This window comes from Mus caroli, chromosome 9 (genome assembly GCF_900094665.2).
Source record: "Mus caroli chromosome 9, CAROLI_EIJ_v1.1, whole genome shotgun sequence".
NCBI classification, from domain to species: Eukaryota; Metazoa; Chordata; class Mammalia; order Rodentia; family Muridae; genus Mus; species Mus caroli.
In genome coordinates this window covers 104,027,534-104,043,527 of record NC_034578.1, presented here as the reverse complement: position 1 = coordinate 104,043,527, position 15,994 = coordinate 104,027,534, and the positions used below count along the sequence as shown (strand labels likewise).

At 46.0% G+C, this 15,994-nt stretch overlaps 1 protein-coding gene across 1 annotated transcript in view; it reads right to left on the bottom strand.

Moving 5' to 3' along the window:
- Positions 1 to 8,210, bottom strand: part of Prkar2a (protein kinase cAMP-dependent type II regulatory subunit alpha) — a 51,383-nt gene extending 43,173 nt beyond the window's left edge. The window contains exon 1 of the mRNA XM_021171883.2: positions 7,647 to 8,210. Coding sequence (XP_021027542.1) covers positions 7,647 to 7,902 — 256 coding nt within the window. The 5' untranslated portion in view covers positions 7,903 to 8,210. The remainder of the gene's footprint in view (positions 1 to 7,646) is intronic.
- Between the last annotated feature and the right edge of the window lie 7,784 nt (positions 8,211 to 15,994).

Here is a 15,994-nt window from a genome sequence, read left to right as displayed (position 1 = left end):
ACTCACTTTGTAGACCAGGCTGGCCTCAAACTCAGAAATCCACCTGCCTCTGCCTCCCGAGTGCTGGGATTAAAGGCGTGCGCCACCACGCCGGGCTACAGTAGTTCTTAACTTTCTCTGCCCATGGCAAGCTGTTATCTAGGAACCTGTAAAACACACTGATACTTGAGTTTATCTTTTTTCCAGGTTCCCTTTAAACCATTAATTAATTGCTTAGTTGTTATTTTAGATTTTTGAAGCAGGTCTTTCTATGTAGCCCTGGCTGTCCTGGAACTCCCTATGTAGACCAGGCTAACTTCAAACTCATGGAGATCCACCTGCTGATATTAAAAGGGTGTACGATCATGTCTGACTTTTTTCTTTTTTAAGCTGCAAAAACTGAAAACCACTGTTACCAATTAGAAAGGGAAGGAGTGAGTGAAAGCTATATGGTATAGCCAGTCTTCTGTGAATATATCTTCTTCTATAGACTTGACTTCAGACCCACTTAAACGTATTACACAAGTTTAACATTAAATAGAAGGATAATCACTGGCCTTTTGATATAGAGTATCTATGATCCCAACACATAAGAGGTAGAGGTAGGAGGAGCTTGAAACTTGACTAATCTCCATAGCCAGTTCAAGACTAGCCAGGGCTACATAACTTTAAAACTAATCTCAAAAACAAAACAAAACAAAACAAAACAAAACACTAAAAAAGGAGCTGCGTGGTGGTACACACATCTTTATTCCCAGCACTCCAGAGGCAGAGGCAGGAGGATCTTTGTAAATTCCAGGTCAGCCTGGTTTACAGAGCTAGTTCCAGGACAGCCAGGGCTACACAGAGAAACCCTGTCTCAAACAAAACAAAGCAAACAAACAAAACCCAGAAAACAAGGTGGACCTGGGGAAATCACTCAGTTAAACACTGCCCGTCGAGCCTCTATGCTTTATCCCCACCACCCACACGCACAGTCAGGTATGGTTGTCCATGCTTGAGGTTCCCCAGTTAGCCAAGTCAGGGAGCCCCAGGGCCCAGTAAGAAACTATCTCAAAAAACAAGGTGAGGAGCTCCTAAGGAGTGCCACCAAGGGTGATTTCCAGTCTCCAAATGCACACACATAAGCAAATGAGCACGAATATACAACATGTGCATATACACATACTCTGACACATCTACATAAAAGATGCTAACAAATCTGTGAGTGGTGGTGCACACATTTAATCCTAGCCCTTGGGAAGAAGAGGAAGGTGGATGGAGTTCTGTGACTTAGCACCCTTAGGGAGGCTCTCGCACAACCAATGTACTGTAACTTCAGTCCCAGGGAATCTAGAAGCTGTGGCACTACACAGACATGTACATACATGTACAGAGACACACCTGCAAGTAAAACATACACATAAAACAATATTTTAAAGGAACTCTTAACCAGTTATCCTAGTGAAGTATATCTGAAGAACTTAAGAAAAACAAATATATATTTGGTAGCGAGGTCTCACTATATAGCCCTGGCTGGCCTGGAACTCTGCTGGCCTAAGGGGGAAAAAAAAGGGTTTTTGTTTTGTTTTGCTTTGTTTTGTTTTGTTTTGAGACTGAGTCTACTATGTAATGCTGGCTTTCCTGGAACTCACTATGTAGACCAGTCTGGCCTCCAATTCAGATCAATCTGCCTCTGCCTCTTGAGTGCTGAGGAAAAAAAAACAATTAAAGAAAAATTAAACTCTAATCACACTGTTAAAATTATGATTCTGAGATTGTTATCATGCGATTTAAAAATAAGAGTCACTGTCCCTCCCCCACCCCCTCCCGTGCTCCCTCCCCACCCTCCTTAACAAGTCTCTTACTGATTCTTTCCCATGCAAGCACACTTAGAGAAATGAGGATGTAACCAGGGCTTTGTGTGGCTAAAAGATTTAAAAAGCAAGTGCTTCTCGGTGAAAAGGAATGCCAAGCACAGAATCCATACGTTTAGGAGAACAAGCTAATCCCCAGTCTATAAAGCACTATATTCTTAATGGTCATCCTTGGTTTCTCAGCAAATTCGTAACTGGGACTTTTTTTTTTTTGGAAGTACACAAGACCATCTCAAAACAAAAACACAAAGCCCTAGGCCCAAGATGGTGGTGGTATCTGCATCCCAGGTTTCTGACACGCTCACAGTGGAGTCGGAGTTGCCCGAGATGATGTCTACAGCCTGGGCGGGGGTCTGAGCTTGGCTGTTCAAAGTCCTCACCTATTTCACAGTGCCCATTTCACTCCTAGTTGGAGTGGAAGTGAGGGTGTCAACGTTTTCCTGAAACCTCACCATGATGGACAGTTTGAAGACACAAGTTCATCACCAACACCCATCTCCACAACAGGACCAAACCCTTTCCATGGACAAATAGTAATCATTCCCTCTTCCTTAACCTTGGGGGCCAGGACTATCACCTAGGCAACAGGGCCACAGTCCTGGTTTGGACCATTTACTCCGCCTGCATGTGGGCCAGAAAAATGTGTGGAACATTAAACTCATGGGTTTTTTGTTTGCTTTGTTTGTTCTTATCCTGTTTTGTATCATATGAAGACTATCTCATGCTATCTTCCATTCTTTAACTGTGGGAGGAAATAGCTTAAATAAGAAAATTAAAGTTTAAAAAAAAAACCAAAACAACCAACTGTACTTTCTTTTTTAATTTTAAACAAGTTTATATAAAAAGCTTTAACTGGAAGAGAAAACTAGGACTCATTTTTATAATAATTTACTCCAACTCAGGGATAAATTGCCCTACACGTACCATCTATGTACCAAAAAAAGTCACAAAATTGTCCTTGCTTTTATGATGACAAATGACAAGTGAACACAGGATGTAAGAATCTTTTGGTTGAACAAAATAATTTACTGAAATATAAAAAGAGCTGACTGAAGCACTCCATTAATGGAAAAGGGAAATATCTTCAGAGAACTGGTAATTTTTTCCCATATTTCCATTTAATGTCAAGTAGATACATTACCCATTTAAAAAGGGAAAAAAATGTAGAGAGCCAGGAAGATAGCTCAGCAGGGGTATTAAAAATAAATAAAGATAGATGCTTACGAAAAATAAAAAGTGTAGTAATGGTGGTGGTGAAGGTGCCTTAAAACATCGGCTCTCTCTAATCCTATGATCAGTCTTCCGGAAGACAAGCCCTGGACCTGAGTAATCTTTATAACATAAGCTCAAATAGGAGCCAAGGGCTCAGCAACATTGAACATATCCCTAATCATCAAGAAAATTCAGAATTTCAAAAGCTTTAAGAATTCTTCTTGAGGGGCTGGAGAGATGGCTCAGCGGTTAAGAGCACCGACTGCTCTTCCAAAGGTCCTGAGTTCAAATCCCAGATACCACATGGTGGCTCACAACCATCTGTAATGAGATCTGACGGCCTCTTCTGGTGTGTCTGAAGACAGCTACAGTGTACTTACATATAACAATAAATAAATAAATATTTAAAAAAAAGAATTCTTCTTGAGAGAAAAACTAAGAAAAAGTGTGTGCACACCTCATGAGAGAGAAAGAAAAATTGTACAAAACATCTTAAGAAAGGATAAGAAGGTCTGGAGAGATGGCACAGTGGTTAAGAGCACTAACTCTGCTCTTCCAAAGGTCCTGAGTTCAATTCCCAGAAACAACATGGTAGCTCACAACCATCTGTAATGGGATCCGATGCCCTCTTCTGGTGTGTCTGAAGACAGTGGTAATGTACATACATAAAATAAATAAAATAAATCTAAAAGAAAAAAGGGCTAAGAGTGTAGCTAAGTTGGTCGAGGGCTTGCCTAACATGAATGAGGACCAACGTTCAGATGCCCAGTACTGCACAGCCCAGGAAACAGTGGGAGCACACCCATATTCTAGGTTTTGGGAGGTGAAGGCAGGAGTTCAAGGTCCTCCTCACCTACCTGGTAAGTTTGAGGACAACATGAGATTCTCTTTGTTTAAAAAAAAAAAAAGGAGGGGGCTGGTGAGATGGCTCAGCGGGTAAGAGCACTGACTGCTCTTCTGAAGGTCCTGAGTTCAAATCCCAGCAACCACATGGTGGCTCACAACCATCCGTAACGAGATCTGACTGGCTCCGTCTTCTGGAGTGTCTGAAGACAGCTACAGTGTACTTACATATAATAAATAAATAAATTAAAAAAAAAAAGAGGCTGGGCAGAGAGCTCAGCTGTTCATATAAGGACCGGCATTCTACACCAGAATCTACATAGGAAAGCCAGGACTGGTGGTAGGCACTTGTCATTGTAGCACTGAAAAGACAGAGACAGATGGATCTTTGGAGTTTGATGGCCTCACAGACCAGCCTATGTGAGCTCTAGGCTATTAAGATTTGTCTCAGAAAAAAAGAAAAGAAGAAAGAAAGAAAGAAAGACAGACAGACCAACTCCTGAAGAGTGATAAGAGGTTGACCTCTGTTATCTGTGTGTAAGACTGTCTGTCTGTCTGTCTGCCTGGGGGCTCAGCTAAGGAGATTGAGGCAGGAAGATCCATTTAAATCCAGGAGATCTGATCATTTCAACCAGCCTGGGCAACATAATGATACCTCAGAGATCTTTACAAAGATAGCTAAGACCAAGCCACAGAGATACTCAGTGGTAAAGAGCATACGCTGTTTTTATAAAGAACCCAAGTTCAGTTCCTAGCACCCAACCACATCAGGGGACTCAAAAACCTCTGCAACTCCAGCTCCAGGGAGACCCACAGCCTCTGGCTTCTGTAGGAACCAGCACTCATGTGCATACCATTATTTAAAATAATAAAAATAGTTTTTAAGAGAATATATACAAGACTAGTAATGTTCAATCATTTTATTAAATTTATTCCCCCCCCCTTCTCTTTTGGGACAAGGTCTTGTTATGTAGCCCCAGATGGCCTGAACTTACTATGTAGACCTAATTGGCCTCAAATTTATGAAATCCTTTGCCTCTGCCTCCCAAATGCTGGGATTACAAGCGTACATCACCTCACCCAATCTATAAGCCACTTTTAAAATTTGGTGTGCACTGAAATGAACCACACTCAGAACCATCTGAGGATCAAACAAAACAACTCTGGAACATTACCAAGCAGGTAATGTTTGTTTTGCAAGCAGATACACTGAGCCTTGGACACTTGGATTGGAAACAAAAAGACAAATCACTTACTATGGTCATGGAGCCAACAAACAAGACGCCTCAATAATCTGTCCCCATAAGACTAACCCACCTTTAATCCCAGCACTCGGGAGGCAGAGGCAGGCGGATTTCTGAGTTCGAGGCCAGCCTGGTCTACAAAGTGAGTTCCAGGACAGCCAGGGCTACACAGAGAAACCCTGTCTCAAAAAAACCAAAAAAAAAAAAAGACTAACCCAAAGAGGAAAACCAGATCTGATGCCCCACACTTTGTAACTCAAGCACTCAGGAAGTAGTGAGTTCCAGGACAGGATAGACAGTGCTACACAGAGAAGAAAAAACAAAAAAATGATTTAAAAAGAAAGAAAGAGGGCTAGAAAGATGGCTCAGTGGTTAAGAGCACTGACTGCTCTTCCAGCAGTATTGAGTTCAATTCTCAGCAAGTGTACTCATATACATAAAATAAATACATCTTTAAAAAGAAGAAAAAGAGGAGCCTGGGCTGGAGTGGTGATGCACATCTTCAATCTCAGCACTGGGGAAGCTGAGGCAGAAGAATACAGAGTTCAGGCCTGAGCTCAGTTCTCAAACCCTATCTATAAGGAAAAAAAAAGGGGGGAGGGAGGGCTTGGTATTTCTGGGTATATATTCAAGAATAATAGAAACACACACCTACAAAGTCACCCTGTACCAGAGTCTAGAGCAGCACATTTCTTCTACCCACAAAGTAGAAACCTCCAAATGACCACTAACCGCTGATACAATGTAGCATAGCCAAATAAGGAACAGTTGAAAGTATAAAATCCAACCAAAAGCAGAAGGCAACCAAAGAAAAGTTAAAGAGGAAAGAACACTTCAGGCAGGAGCCAGGAGTCTGCTGCAAACAACCTTGCAACACAGCAAAGCTGACAAAAAGAGAGCCATCGCTGCCATCCAACTCCAGAGTTTATTATTCCAAGCGGGAGTCCTGTGCTCATTAATACTCGGAAGCGAGGCTCAGTGCTAGAACAGAAAATAAAAGGGCTAGTGAGATGGCTCAGTGCTTAAAGCCACAGGCTGCTCTTCTAGGGGATGCTGTTTTATTTCCCAGCACCTACATGGTGGCTCTCAACCATCTGTATCCTCTTTTGGCCTGAGAGCTGCCTAATATAGTATGTATATACATGAGGCAGATAGACAAACACATAAAGAAAAATAAACCTGCCGGTGTTGGGCATAGATTGCCCTTTTTTTTTTTTTTTGGTTTTTTGGTTTTTTTCGAGACAGGGTTTCTCTGTGTAGCCCTGGCTGTCCTGGCACTCACTTTGTAGACCAGGCTGGCCTCGAACTCAGAACTCCACCTGCCTCTGAGATTGCCCATTTTTAATCCCAGCACTACTCAGGAGGCAGAGGCAGGCAGATCTCATGAGGTCAAAGCCAATTTGGTCTACATCATCCAAGGCTACACAGTGAGACTTTGTCTCAAAAAAAGGGGGGGGGGGATTAATTAAAATTAAAACAATTAAAGCAGGCTAACACTATTAAGTTAATAAAGCATAAGTGGAAGCAACCAAGGAAATAAAATTGCTCTTTGACAGTCTTACTTAAATCATATGAGTAGAATGTTACTTGTATACTTCCCTGCAATCAACACAGGAATCGAGGTATTGATTATGCTTGCCAATTTGTTTCAATTGTTTTAACCTTATCGAAACTTGGAGGAGGAGGAGGAGGAGGAACGCATAATTAACCGGACACGAATAAAATGGCATAACTGAAATTTCCTTTACATACTTGAGCAAAGGGAGAGAGGAAATATATATATATATATATATATATATATATATATATATGTGTGTGTGTGTGTAAAACAATAGTGAAAATATTTATAACTGTTGAATGTGAGCGGCAGTATTGGGCGAGGAGGTTCAGCTATTGAATGTGAGTGACAGCATTCAGGGAGGGGTTCAGCTCCTCTTTCCTCTTACGTGTATGCTTATAAGGTTTTCATTGAGGCAGAGGTAGCTAGATCGCCCCAAGTTCGAGGTCAGCTTGAACTACCTACTGAGTTCCTGATTAATCAAGGCGATCGACCTCATCTCCAACAAACAGTTTTCAGCAATAACTCTTCCAAAACGGAATTCTTTGCAAATGAAATGATCATCCTGTTTATTCGGGACGATTCGGATGCTGGTGCGCTTGCCTTCGGAAAGCAAGCAGGCTATGGGGTCTAAGGCAGAGAGGCAAAGCAGCTTCTGGCGGGACCGACTCAAGCTCCGCGCCACCACGCGGACCAAAGAACGCGCACGCTTCATTCAAGGCAGAATCTGACAAATCACTCTCCGTGAACGCTTAGGCTCAGAGAACCGCGGAGCTCAATTTGGAATGCTCACACGCCGGGGAACCCAAGCAGCTGGGCTGGAGAGCTCTCGGGTCTCGGCCCAGGGTAAGGCCGGGAGCCGAGCCCAGGGCACCCCTGGTCGGCCCTCGGGTCCCTCCCTGAACCCTTCACTCGGTGCCCACATCGCACCTCGGCCTTGCCCCGCCCGCCTACCTTCCAGATCGGCATCTTCCGAGTCCGAGTCACTCTCCCCGTCCTCCTCGACGACGGGGACAGCGCTGGACTCCTGCGTGTGAAAGGTCGTCGGGGAGACGATGAACGTGTCTGATTCCTGGCGGCGGGCCTCGCGCAGGCGTGTGAAGTACTCCACCGCGAAGTCGACCAGGTCGGGCGGCTGTTGCCGAAGCACCTCCACGGTGTAGCCCTGCAGCAGCTCCGTGAGCCCCGCGGGGATCTGGATGTGGCTCATGCCTGCGACGTCCGAGGGGCCCGGCGGGTCGGGGCCGCCGGCGGCTGCAACCTGCGCGCTCCCTCACGCCGGCCTGTCACTCCGTGCCCGCGGTCTCCCGCGCGGCCCGTCTCGGCCTTCCTCGCGTCGCGCGTTATTCTGGCCGGGTCTGAGTTTATTGTGCGGGCCGCGCGACCCTTCCGCTAGCAAGCCAGCCTGGCGCCGCTGCTGTTGTCACCCGGCCGCAGCCGCCGCCGCCGCCGCCGCCGCGCCGCCGCGGGGACCGCCGGGCAGGCGAGCTGGACGGGCGCGGCAGGCGCCCGGGTTGTGACGCACGCGGCCGCGGGCGTGCGCGTCCCCGGCCAGGAGCTGGCCCAAAGTGCGCGTGCGCCGCTGAGCCTCCCGCTCTTGGAGCAGCCCATGGTCAAGGTGCGGGAGGCCCCGGAGATGAGGGAAGAGTGGCCTGGCTGCGAGGCAGGCTGGTTAGTGTGTCTTGCCTGGTCACAAAGACCTTTCACTCATGCTTTCGGAGCATGCTGCGAGTCTCTTAAAGGAGTGCCAGGGACACTGAAGTGACACAGGACCACCTCACCTTGACCCCTGCTCTAGTGGAGGACCAGAGGGCTCACTCTAGGGAACGACATTAATGCTAAGCCTAAAGTACTGAGCAGGTTTGCCCAGAGAACGATCTGGAGGAAAGTCCTGAACAGCAGGAACAAAGACCTAGTCAAGTCAGAACCACCTTGACTGACAGGTAGAACGATGCGTGCCTGACTGCCTGAGGTCCTAAGGAGTCTAATATGACGTCGTGAGATGTCAAAGGGGGAAGGCATTGTAGGAAGTAAAAGTTTCAGTGAGATAGTCACTTGTGAGCCTCAAACAGAGAAATAACCCTGAAAGAGCTTGCTCAGCCAATTGTGGGCAGTGAGAAAGCAGAATAATGCCTGGAGCTGGACAGACCTCGGGGCTTGTTTCTCCTTTTGGACACTTCCATCTTGGTCTTCAGGTCTAGACTTAGAGTTCTCCTTCCTCCCCACTCTCAACCCTGGGCCACACTATTTGGTAAAGTTGAGCAGACCACAGACTGTGTTGTCTTTTGCCTTTGGGAAGAGAGCAGAGGTGAATTAGAGAGGCACCTGCTGTTACTCAACTTGTTTCCTCATGTCACCAAACTTGAACAAAAGAAGTTACAGACCTTTCTGGAATATCCAGCCTAGGTGCTGGCCAAAGAGCCAGCGAGAATACTGTCCTCCCTCTCCCTGCCGGAACCAGCCAGCAACTCGTGAGCTTGGGAACCTGAAGAGTATTGGGATTGTTAAGCACCACCTGGTAATTAACCAGTATTAATTAAGATCTCCATTAGCACCGCCCATACAGGCCTGGCACAAACCCAAAACCTCAGGCTGCTGGGAACTGAGCTGTGTATGGTGACAGGGGAATACCTTACTGAGGTACTCAATGTAGAGGCCAGTCCAGGCTGTAGGCTAGGTAGACCTGAGACTACAGACAGCTATGTGTCACTGAATGTATGTTGAGTGGTGGCGAAGCAGTATCCAGCATGCTGGCTGGGGGCACAGACAGCATACTTGTGAAGACTGAATGAATGAATGAAGAAGGAACAAATGATACATTTCGGCAACTGCAACAAAAGAAGCAGAAACTGCTCTCCTGACTTCAGTCTCATAATATGTATCATTTCTTTCAAAGCTGCTACATAATTCAAGTCTAGCCTGGGTTACATGAAACTATCTCAAATCAAAAACAAAAAAGCAAAGCAACACAGTGGAGATGGGTCTTCTCTTGAGCAGACTGGCTCTTTTTGGGGGGTATGGGAGGCGGGGAGAGGTTGTTGGTTTGGTTTTTCAAAACAGGATTTCTCTGTGTAGCCCTGGCTGTACTGGAACTCACTTTTTAGAGCAGGTTGACCTTGAACTCGGAGATCTGTCTCCTGAGTGCTGGGATTAGATGTGCACCACCACTGCCCAGTCTAGCCAACTCTTAAAAGTTTTCCAGGATTCAAATTACAACCCAAAAAACCTAAATGTGACCCCCACTGCATCATATTACCAAGGGAATTGCCTCTCTGCAAGCAACCCTACAGCCAAGCTTGTGGAAAAGTAAATTCACAACTCCAAGTCCCAGTCTTCCCACATTATCACGTCTTACATGTTTTAAATGGGGCACAGGCAAATGAAGAGTTAGGACTCTGACCTCAATTACAAAATAGAGGAGAGAAAGGTTGTTGACAGAGTTGGGTGTGGACAGGGTCTCCAGGTACACTGAAACCCTACTGGCCTCTGCCAGAAACAGTCTGGTTTTCCTGACCTGTTAAACAGATTCAGCACAGCCTAACCATCCATCTGTCCAACAGACAGCATTCAGAGAGCACCCAAGCCTAGTATAGCAACACATTTGTAGATCCAATTACTTAGGAGAATGAGGCAGAAAAAAAAAATCACTCTTGCACACAGGAATTTGAGACAAACCTAGGCAACACAGAGGAATCTCTATCTTAAAAAAAAAAAAAAAAAAAAAAAAAAGAGCAGGTGGAGCTGGAGAGGTAAGAACAGTTGTTCTCATAGAAGATCTGGATTGGAATCCCAGAACCCACATACTGTCACAAACTATACATAACCCCAGTTCCAGGGGAACCACAGATGATACAGACCTCCACAGATACAGTGAAGATACATTCATCCATATAAATAAATAAATCTAAAAGCAATTGTTTTAAAGAGGGTGACTCAGCAATAGAGGTTGTACTTAGCACCAAGCCTAAATGGGTTTAACACTGAAAGCCACAACAAAATCCTCAAAGGGCTGACATGAACAGAAATTAGACACCCTACAGCTAGCTGCTCCTTACCTTCCTCCATACAGCAGACTCACAGTGAAGTTAGATAGCTTGTAGTTCCAATCTGACTACCTCCCTCACTTCTAGGTTTCCAAAGGGAGGGTCTCTCTCTTCCCTATCCTTCAATAATTACAGGAGCAAAGGCTGTCATGAATGCCCATTTATGCTAACTAAAAGGCCTTGTAACAAAAGAGAGCATCAGGGATCTAAGCCCTGCATCTTCAACCTTTGTCCTGAATGCCATCTTGCCTGCATCCAAGCCTGTCCAGCTACACGACTAGTTGTTACCATGGCAACCAAACCCACCACTGACAAACAGCTGCTAAGAGCAAGTGACAATGGTGGGTGGAAAGGCCTAAAGCGGAGACCTTCAGAAGCAAAAGCCATCCAGCAGATGAGGCCCCTTGTCCCATGTTGTCTTCCTCACAACCCTCAGGTAATGAACATCATTAGACCACCATACCACCAGCCACAGATACAGATATGAATACAATGAGGCTAGTTCTCACAGACTTTTACAATTGCCATGCACAGTTTGCAGAGGAGGGACACAGGCAGTTTAGCACCAACAGCAGGGAGGGTTTTGATGAAAGCAATTTAGGCAGGGTACCAACTGCTGTTTCCAGTAAAATAGTGAATTTCTTAGACTCTTTTTTTGGTTTGGTTTGGTTTGGTTTGGTTTGGTTTGGTTTGGTTTGGTTTGGTTTGGTTTTTCAAGACAGGGTTTCTCTGTATAGCCCTGGCTGTCCTGGAACTCACTTTGTAGACCAGGCTGGCCTGGAACTCAGAAATCCACCTACCTCTGCCTCCCGAGTGCTGGGATTAAAGGCATGAGCCACCACGCCCGGCTTTCCTTTACTTAAAACCATTCCCCTTCCCAAGGGAGAGAGAAGCTAATACTTCTTGAAGCCTTGCCCTTGGCCCAGGTCCCAGCTTACTTACCTCATAGCTTTTATCTAAGAGAACTCAGCAGAAACAACCCACTTACCTGACCAGGAGGCCGTGTGACAACCTTAAACTCTTGATTCTCCTGTGCCCACCTCTGGAGAGTTAGGTCTACAGGCATGTGTTGCTATGTTCAGTTTATTCCGTGATGAGAATTGAACCAAGGGCCTTGGCCATGCTTGGCACCACGCTGACTGTGATACATCCCACAGCCCAGCTCCTTAAGCTCCTCCAGTCCCCACCTGTTCACTGGAACCTGCTGGTTACCTGAGCACCTCTATGGCAGTCCCTCACTGACAGTCTTCGAAGTTCACATATTACCTATGTTTTCTTTTACCTTAGAAGCATTCAGGAGCCTCTGGTTAGCAGGAGAGATGAGGAACTATTCTCTGTCTTCACCCATCTGTCCCTTGGCCTACATGATGCCTCCCCTATGAGATGCAGTCTTTGATCTAGGTGGTCTATTTTAACAAACATCCCTGTTCCAGGGAGCAGTTAATTCCCAGGCCACCTGTTTCTATACCTGCGAGTCAACCCCCTCTTTCCTGGGACATTGTGTCCCAAGAAAGTGTCAGCGTGTACAGCAGACCTGTTGTCTGCTTTTGAGACACCTTAGGGCAAGGAAAGAAACCGGGAAGCTCAAGAAACAACACTGCAGGACCAGAACCTTTGTGTGGTTATCACAGCAGAGAAAGCAGAAAAGTGAGCCCTCGGGGAGCAGCCGGCCCTCAGGCTTTTTCAGTGCTAATCAGGACTTTACTTGACACTCTTGGCCTGACTCACAGGCCAGCTACTTGGGCCTTGACCCAGAAAATACAGGCAAGTCTCTCACAGCCTAGGTCAAGTCAGCCTCAAGATAACATCAAAAGCGTTTCTTCAGGCCATTTAGACACACCTGGACACAGGTCCCTCTGTTACCAGCTTGGTCTTTAGAGATCTCTTTATCATAGCTGGGCTTTCTACATCTGAAAGTGAAAGTAAAAAAAAAAAAAATCAATGTAGTTAAATATTGAGTTCAATGAGGATAGAATTGGGAGAACTGGGGAGAGGTAGGGCTCCCTTGCAGAATAGGTAGTCTTAGCACTAGCATTGATGTGAATACATACCTTTCAGCAAGGACTGCCAGTCAGCTATATACAGCTCCAGACCTCTTCAGTTTTATTTTAAGATAGTACAAAGTTGCCCAGGCTGGCCTTGAATTCACTGTGTATCGCAGCTGCCCTTGAACCTTTGATCCTTCTACCTCAGCCTCCTGAACAGCTGAAATTGTAAGCCTGGACTACCTAAAACTAAAAAGAGGAAAGAAAGGCAGAAAGGCAGAAAGGAGAGAGGATGACGAAGCCAGAAAAGGTGTAGAATTCTGTTCAGTGGGACATGCCTATTATCCCAGCCCTCAGGAGGCCAAAGCATGAGGATCACAAGTCCAAGAGCCGGTTGAGCTACACGGCAAGCGTGAGGCCAGCCTGAGTTACATAATGGGGTGGACTCAACGAAAGAAACAAGTGTAGGTGCGTATGTTTGGGGACTGGGGGGATTGGATTGTGCTTCTAGCTTCAAAAGGCTATAGTGAACAAAATACAGGGTAGATACATCTCTTATATCAGAGAGAGTGCTACTGTACTTCTGAACGGCCACCGTTAAAACAACCTGCCCTGGTGCCCTCACCCTTAGTCCGGTTATATATAACTTCTTTAAAAATTCTGACCAGGTCACTATCCTTGATCAATCACTGCCTGGCTTCCATTCGACTCTGACAGAGAAGTCTTTGGGGAGGGCCCACATTCCCCACCCCCACCCCATGCTCCTGTCAGGAAGAGATATATAAGGAACAGGTGGCATTTCAAAGGACATCATAAAAGCAAGCCCTGACTGGGAGGGAGCCACTTGCCATCTGCTTGGTTCCTTTCACAAGCTGCCTCCAGGGGCCTCCCTGTTTGACTCAAAGTGCAAAGGGAAGAAATAATCCCCCCACCCCGCAGAACACCCCACTTTCAAATGTGAAGTATCTCCAAGGGGAAATGATCCTACCCCATGAGAATGGCTGGCATTTGGCTGAAATGCAAATACTCCATGAGCTTTCAGTCTAGGGCTGAGGTTTCCGGACAGACTCATTTCCTGGGGAGTATTAAGCAGTGCCTGGGCAGCTCTCAGAGAGACCTGCACTCCTGTCTGGTGTCATACTCTCCTTTTCTGAAGTCTCTCGCCTCTCTCAAGTCTGCACTTTAAAGTCCGTGCTCTCCCTTATTGTAACAACTTCATATTAACCTTCCTTTAGAGAAGGAGGGGTGGGGAGAGAGGGAGGAGAGGATGGGGAAGAGAGAGGAAGACAGGAGAGGGAAGGATGGAGGAGGGCGAGCTTCAGGGAAGCATGTGTATAGCTAACTTCTGGTCACTGAGATACCAAAGCTCCTGCAGCATGAGAGAGGTAGGCTGGCTTAAAGTTGATCTAGGGGCTGGAGAGATGGCTCAGCAGTTAAGGGCATTGAATGTTCTTCCAGAGGTCCTGAGTTCAATTCCCAGCAACCACATGGTGGCTCACAACCATCTGTAATGGGATCTGATGCCCTCTTCTGGTGTGTCTGAAGACAGCTATAGTGTACTCACATATATAAAGTTGAATTAACCTTCCCAAAGAGCCCCCGCAGGTAATAGCATTTGTTATACAAGCATGAGTATCTAAATTCAAATCTCCAGAACCGATGTAAAAACCTGGGCATGGCCGGGCATGGTGGCGCAGCCTTTAATCCCAGCACTTGGGAGGCAGAGGCAGGCGGATTTCGAGGCCAGCCTGGTCTACAGAGTGAGTTCTAGGACAGCCAGGGCTACACAGAGAAACCCTGTCTCAAAAAACCAAAAAAAAAAAAAAAAAAAAAAAAAAACCCAAAAAACAAAACAAAACAAAAAAACCCTGGGCATGCATATGTGTGCATGTGTAACCCCAGCAACATGAGGGACAGAGAGATTATTGCTGGAACATGCAGACACACCCACATGCAGACACACACACACACAATTAAATATACACATAATTAAAAACCAAAAAGATTTCTTTTAAAAATTGAAAATTTTATTTTTTGGCTGAGGATATAACAAAGTTGGTATTGCCTAGAGTTTGGCTAGAACCCTGGGTTCGGTTCCCAGCACCCCATAAGCTAATCTTGGTGATGCACAGTTGGTGCTAATCTCAGTACTTGTGAGGGACTGGAAGGCTCAGAAGATCGTCCTCTTCAACTACAGAGACTCCAAGGTCAGACAGGGAGACATAAGACCCCGTCTCCAACAAAGGTTATTTTCTACTCAGCCACAGTCCTTTTTGGTTTGCTTGTTTTCAAGATAGGGTTTCTCTGTGTAGCCCTGGCTGTCCTAGAACTCACTCTGGTCATAATTCTCAAGATTCTTTTTTTACTATATTTTATTATTGTGGGGGTGGGTATATATATGCCATCTGTGGAGGTCAGAGGACAACCTACAGGAGTCCCTCCATTCTCTCCTTCCATCATGTGGGACCCAGGGATCAAATTCGGGTGGTCAGTCTTGGTGGCACATACCTTTACCTTCTGAGTCTCTGCACTTATGCCACAATTCCCATTTGATCATTCAGAAATATACTGCTTTGAATCAAGTATCCTTCTTTGAACTCTCTGATCTTCAGCTTTCTGCAAGGTTAGCTACACACTCCAGGTGACTCCCAGGGGAGGTGCCTCTGTCCCTCATGCTCAGGGTGACAGTTCTAAAGCCAAGTCCCAAGGATCTCTGTGAGGCTGCTATGAGGCAGGAAGTGACACTGGAACTAACTTTCCAGGCTAGGGAGGGCAGTGCCAGAAAAGGCAAGCTCTCCCACCAAGATGATGACCATGCAGCTTAGGACTCCCCATCCAAGCTTTTCCAACCTCTTCTTGCCATATGTACACATATCATTGTGGTATAATGAATCAAACCTGGATGAGTGCATCAGATCACACAGCAAGTGCCAGACCCACAGCCACCCCGACTCAGGACTGCTTATGTCCTTTCAGAACAAATAACTTGCCATCTATAAACTCAGAACAGGAAGGAGAATGAAGGATGGACTGCAAGCCAGGTCTTGTGGTGGCCAGCCAGCCCAGCAGACACCAATCAAGTCTCCCAGCTCCACCCATCCTCCCTTGAATATCGAGAGCCAGAGAAATCCAGGCTAGTCAAAAAGTCCTCCTTCCCTATGAGAGGTCCAGCCTATGGCCCCAGGAATAGACACTGGATTTCTGACAGCCTCCAAAGGTACAGCCTACCCCCGCTGAAGTGTCCCTGAATCACAAGAGAAAATATCACACGATG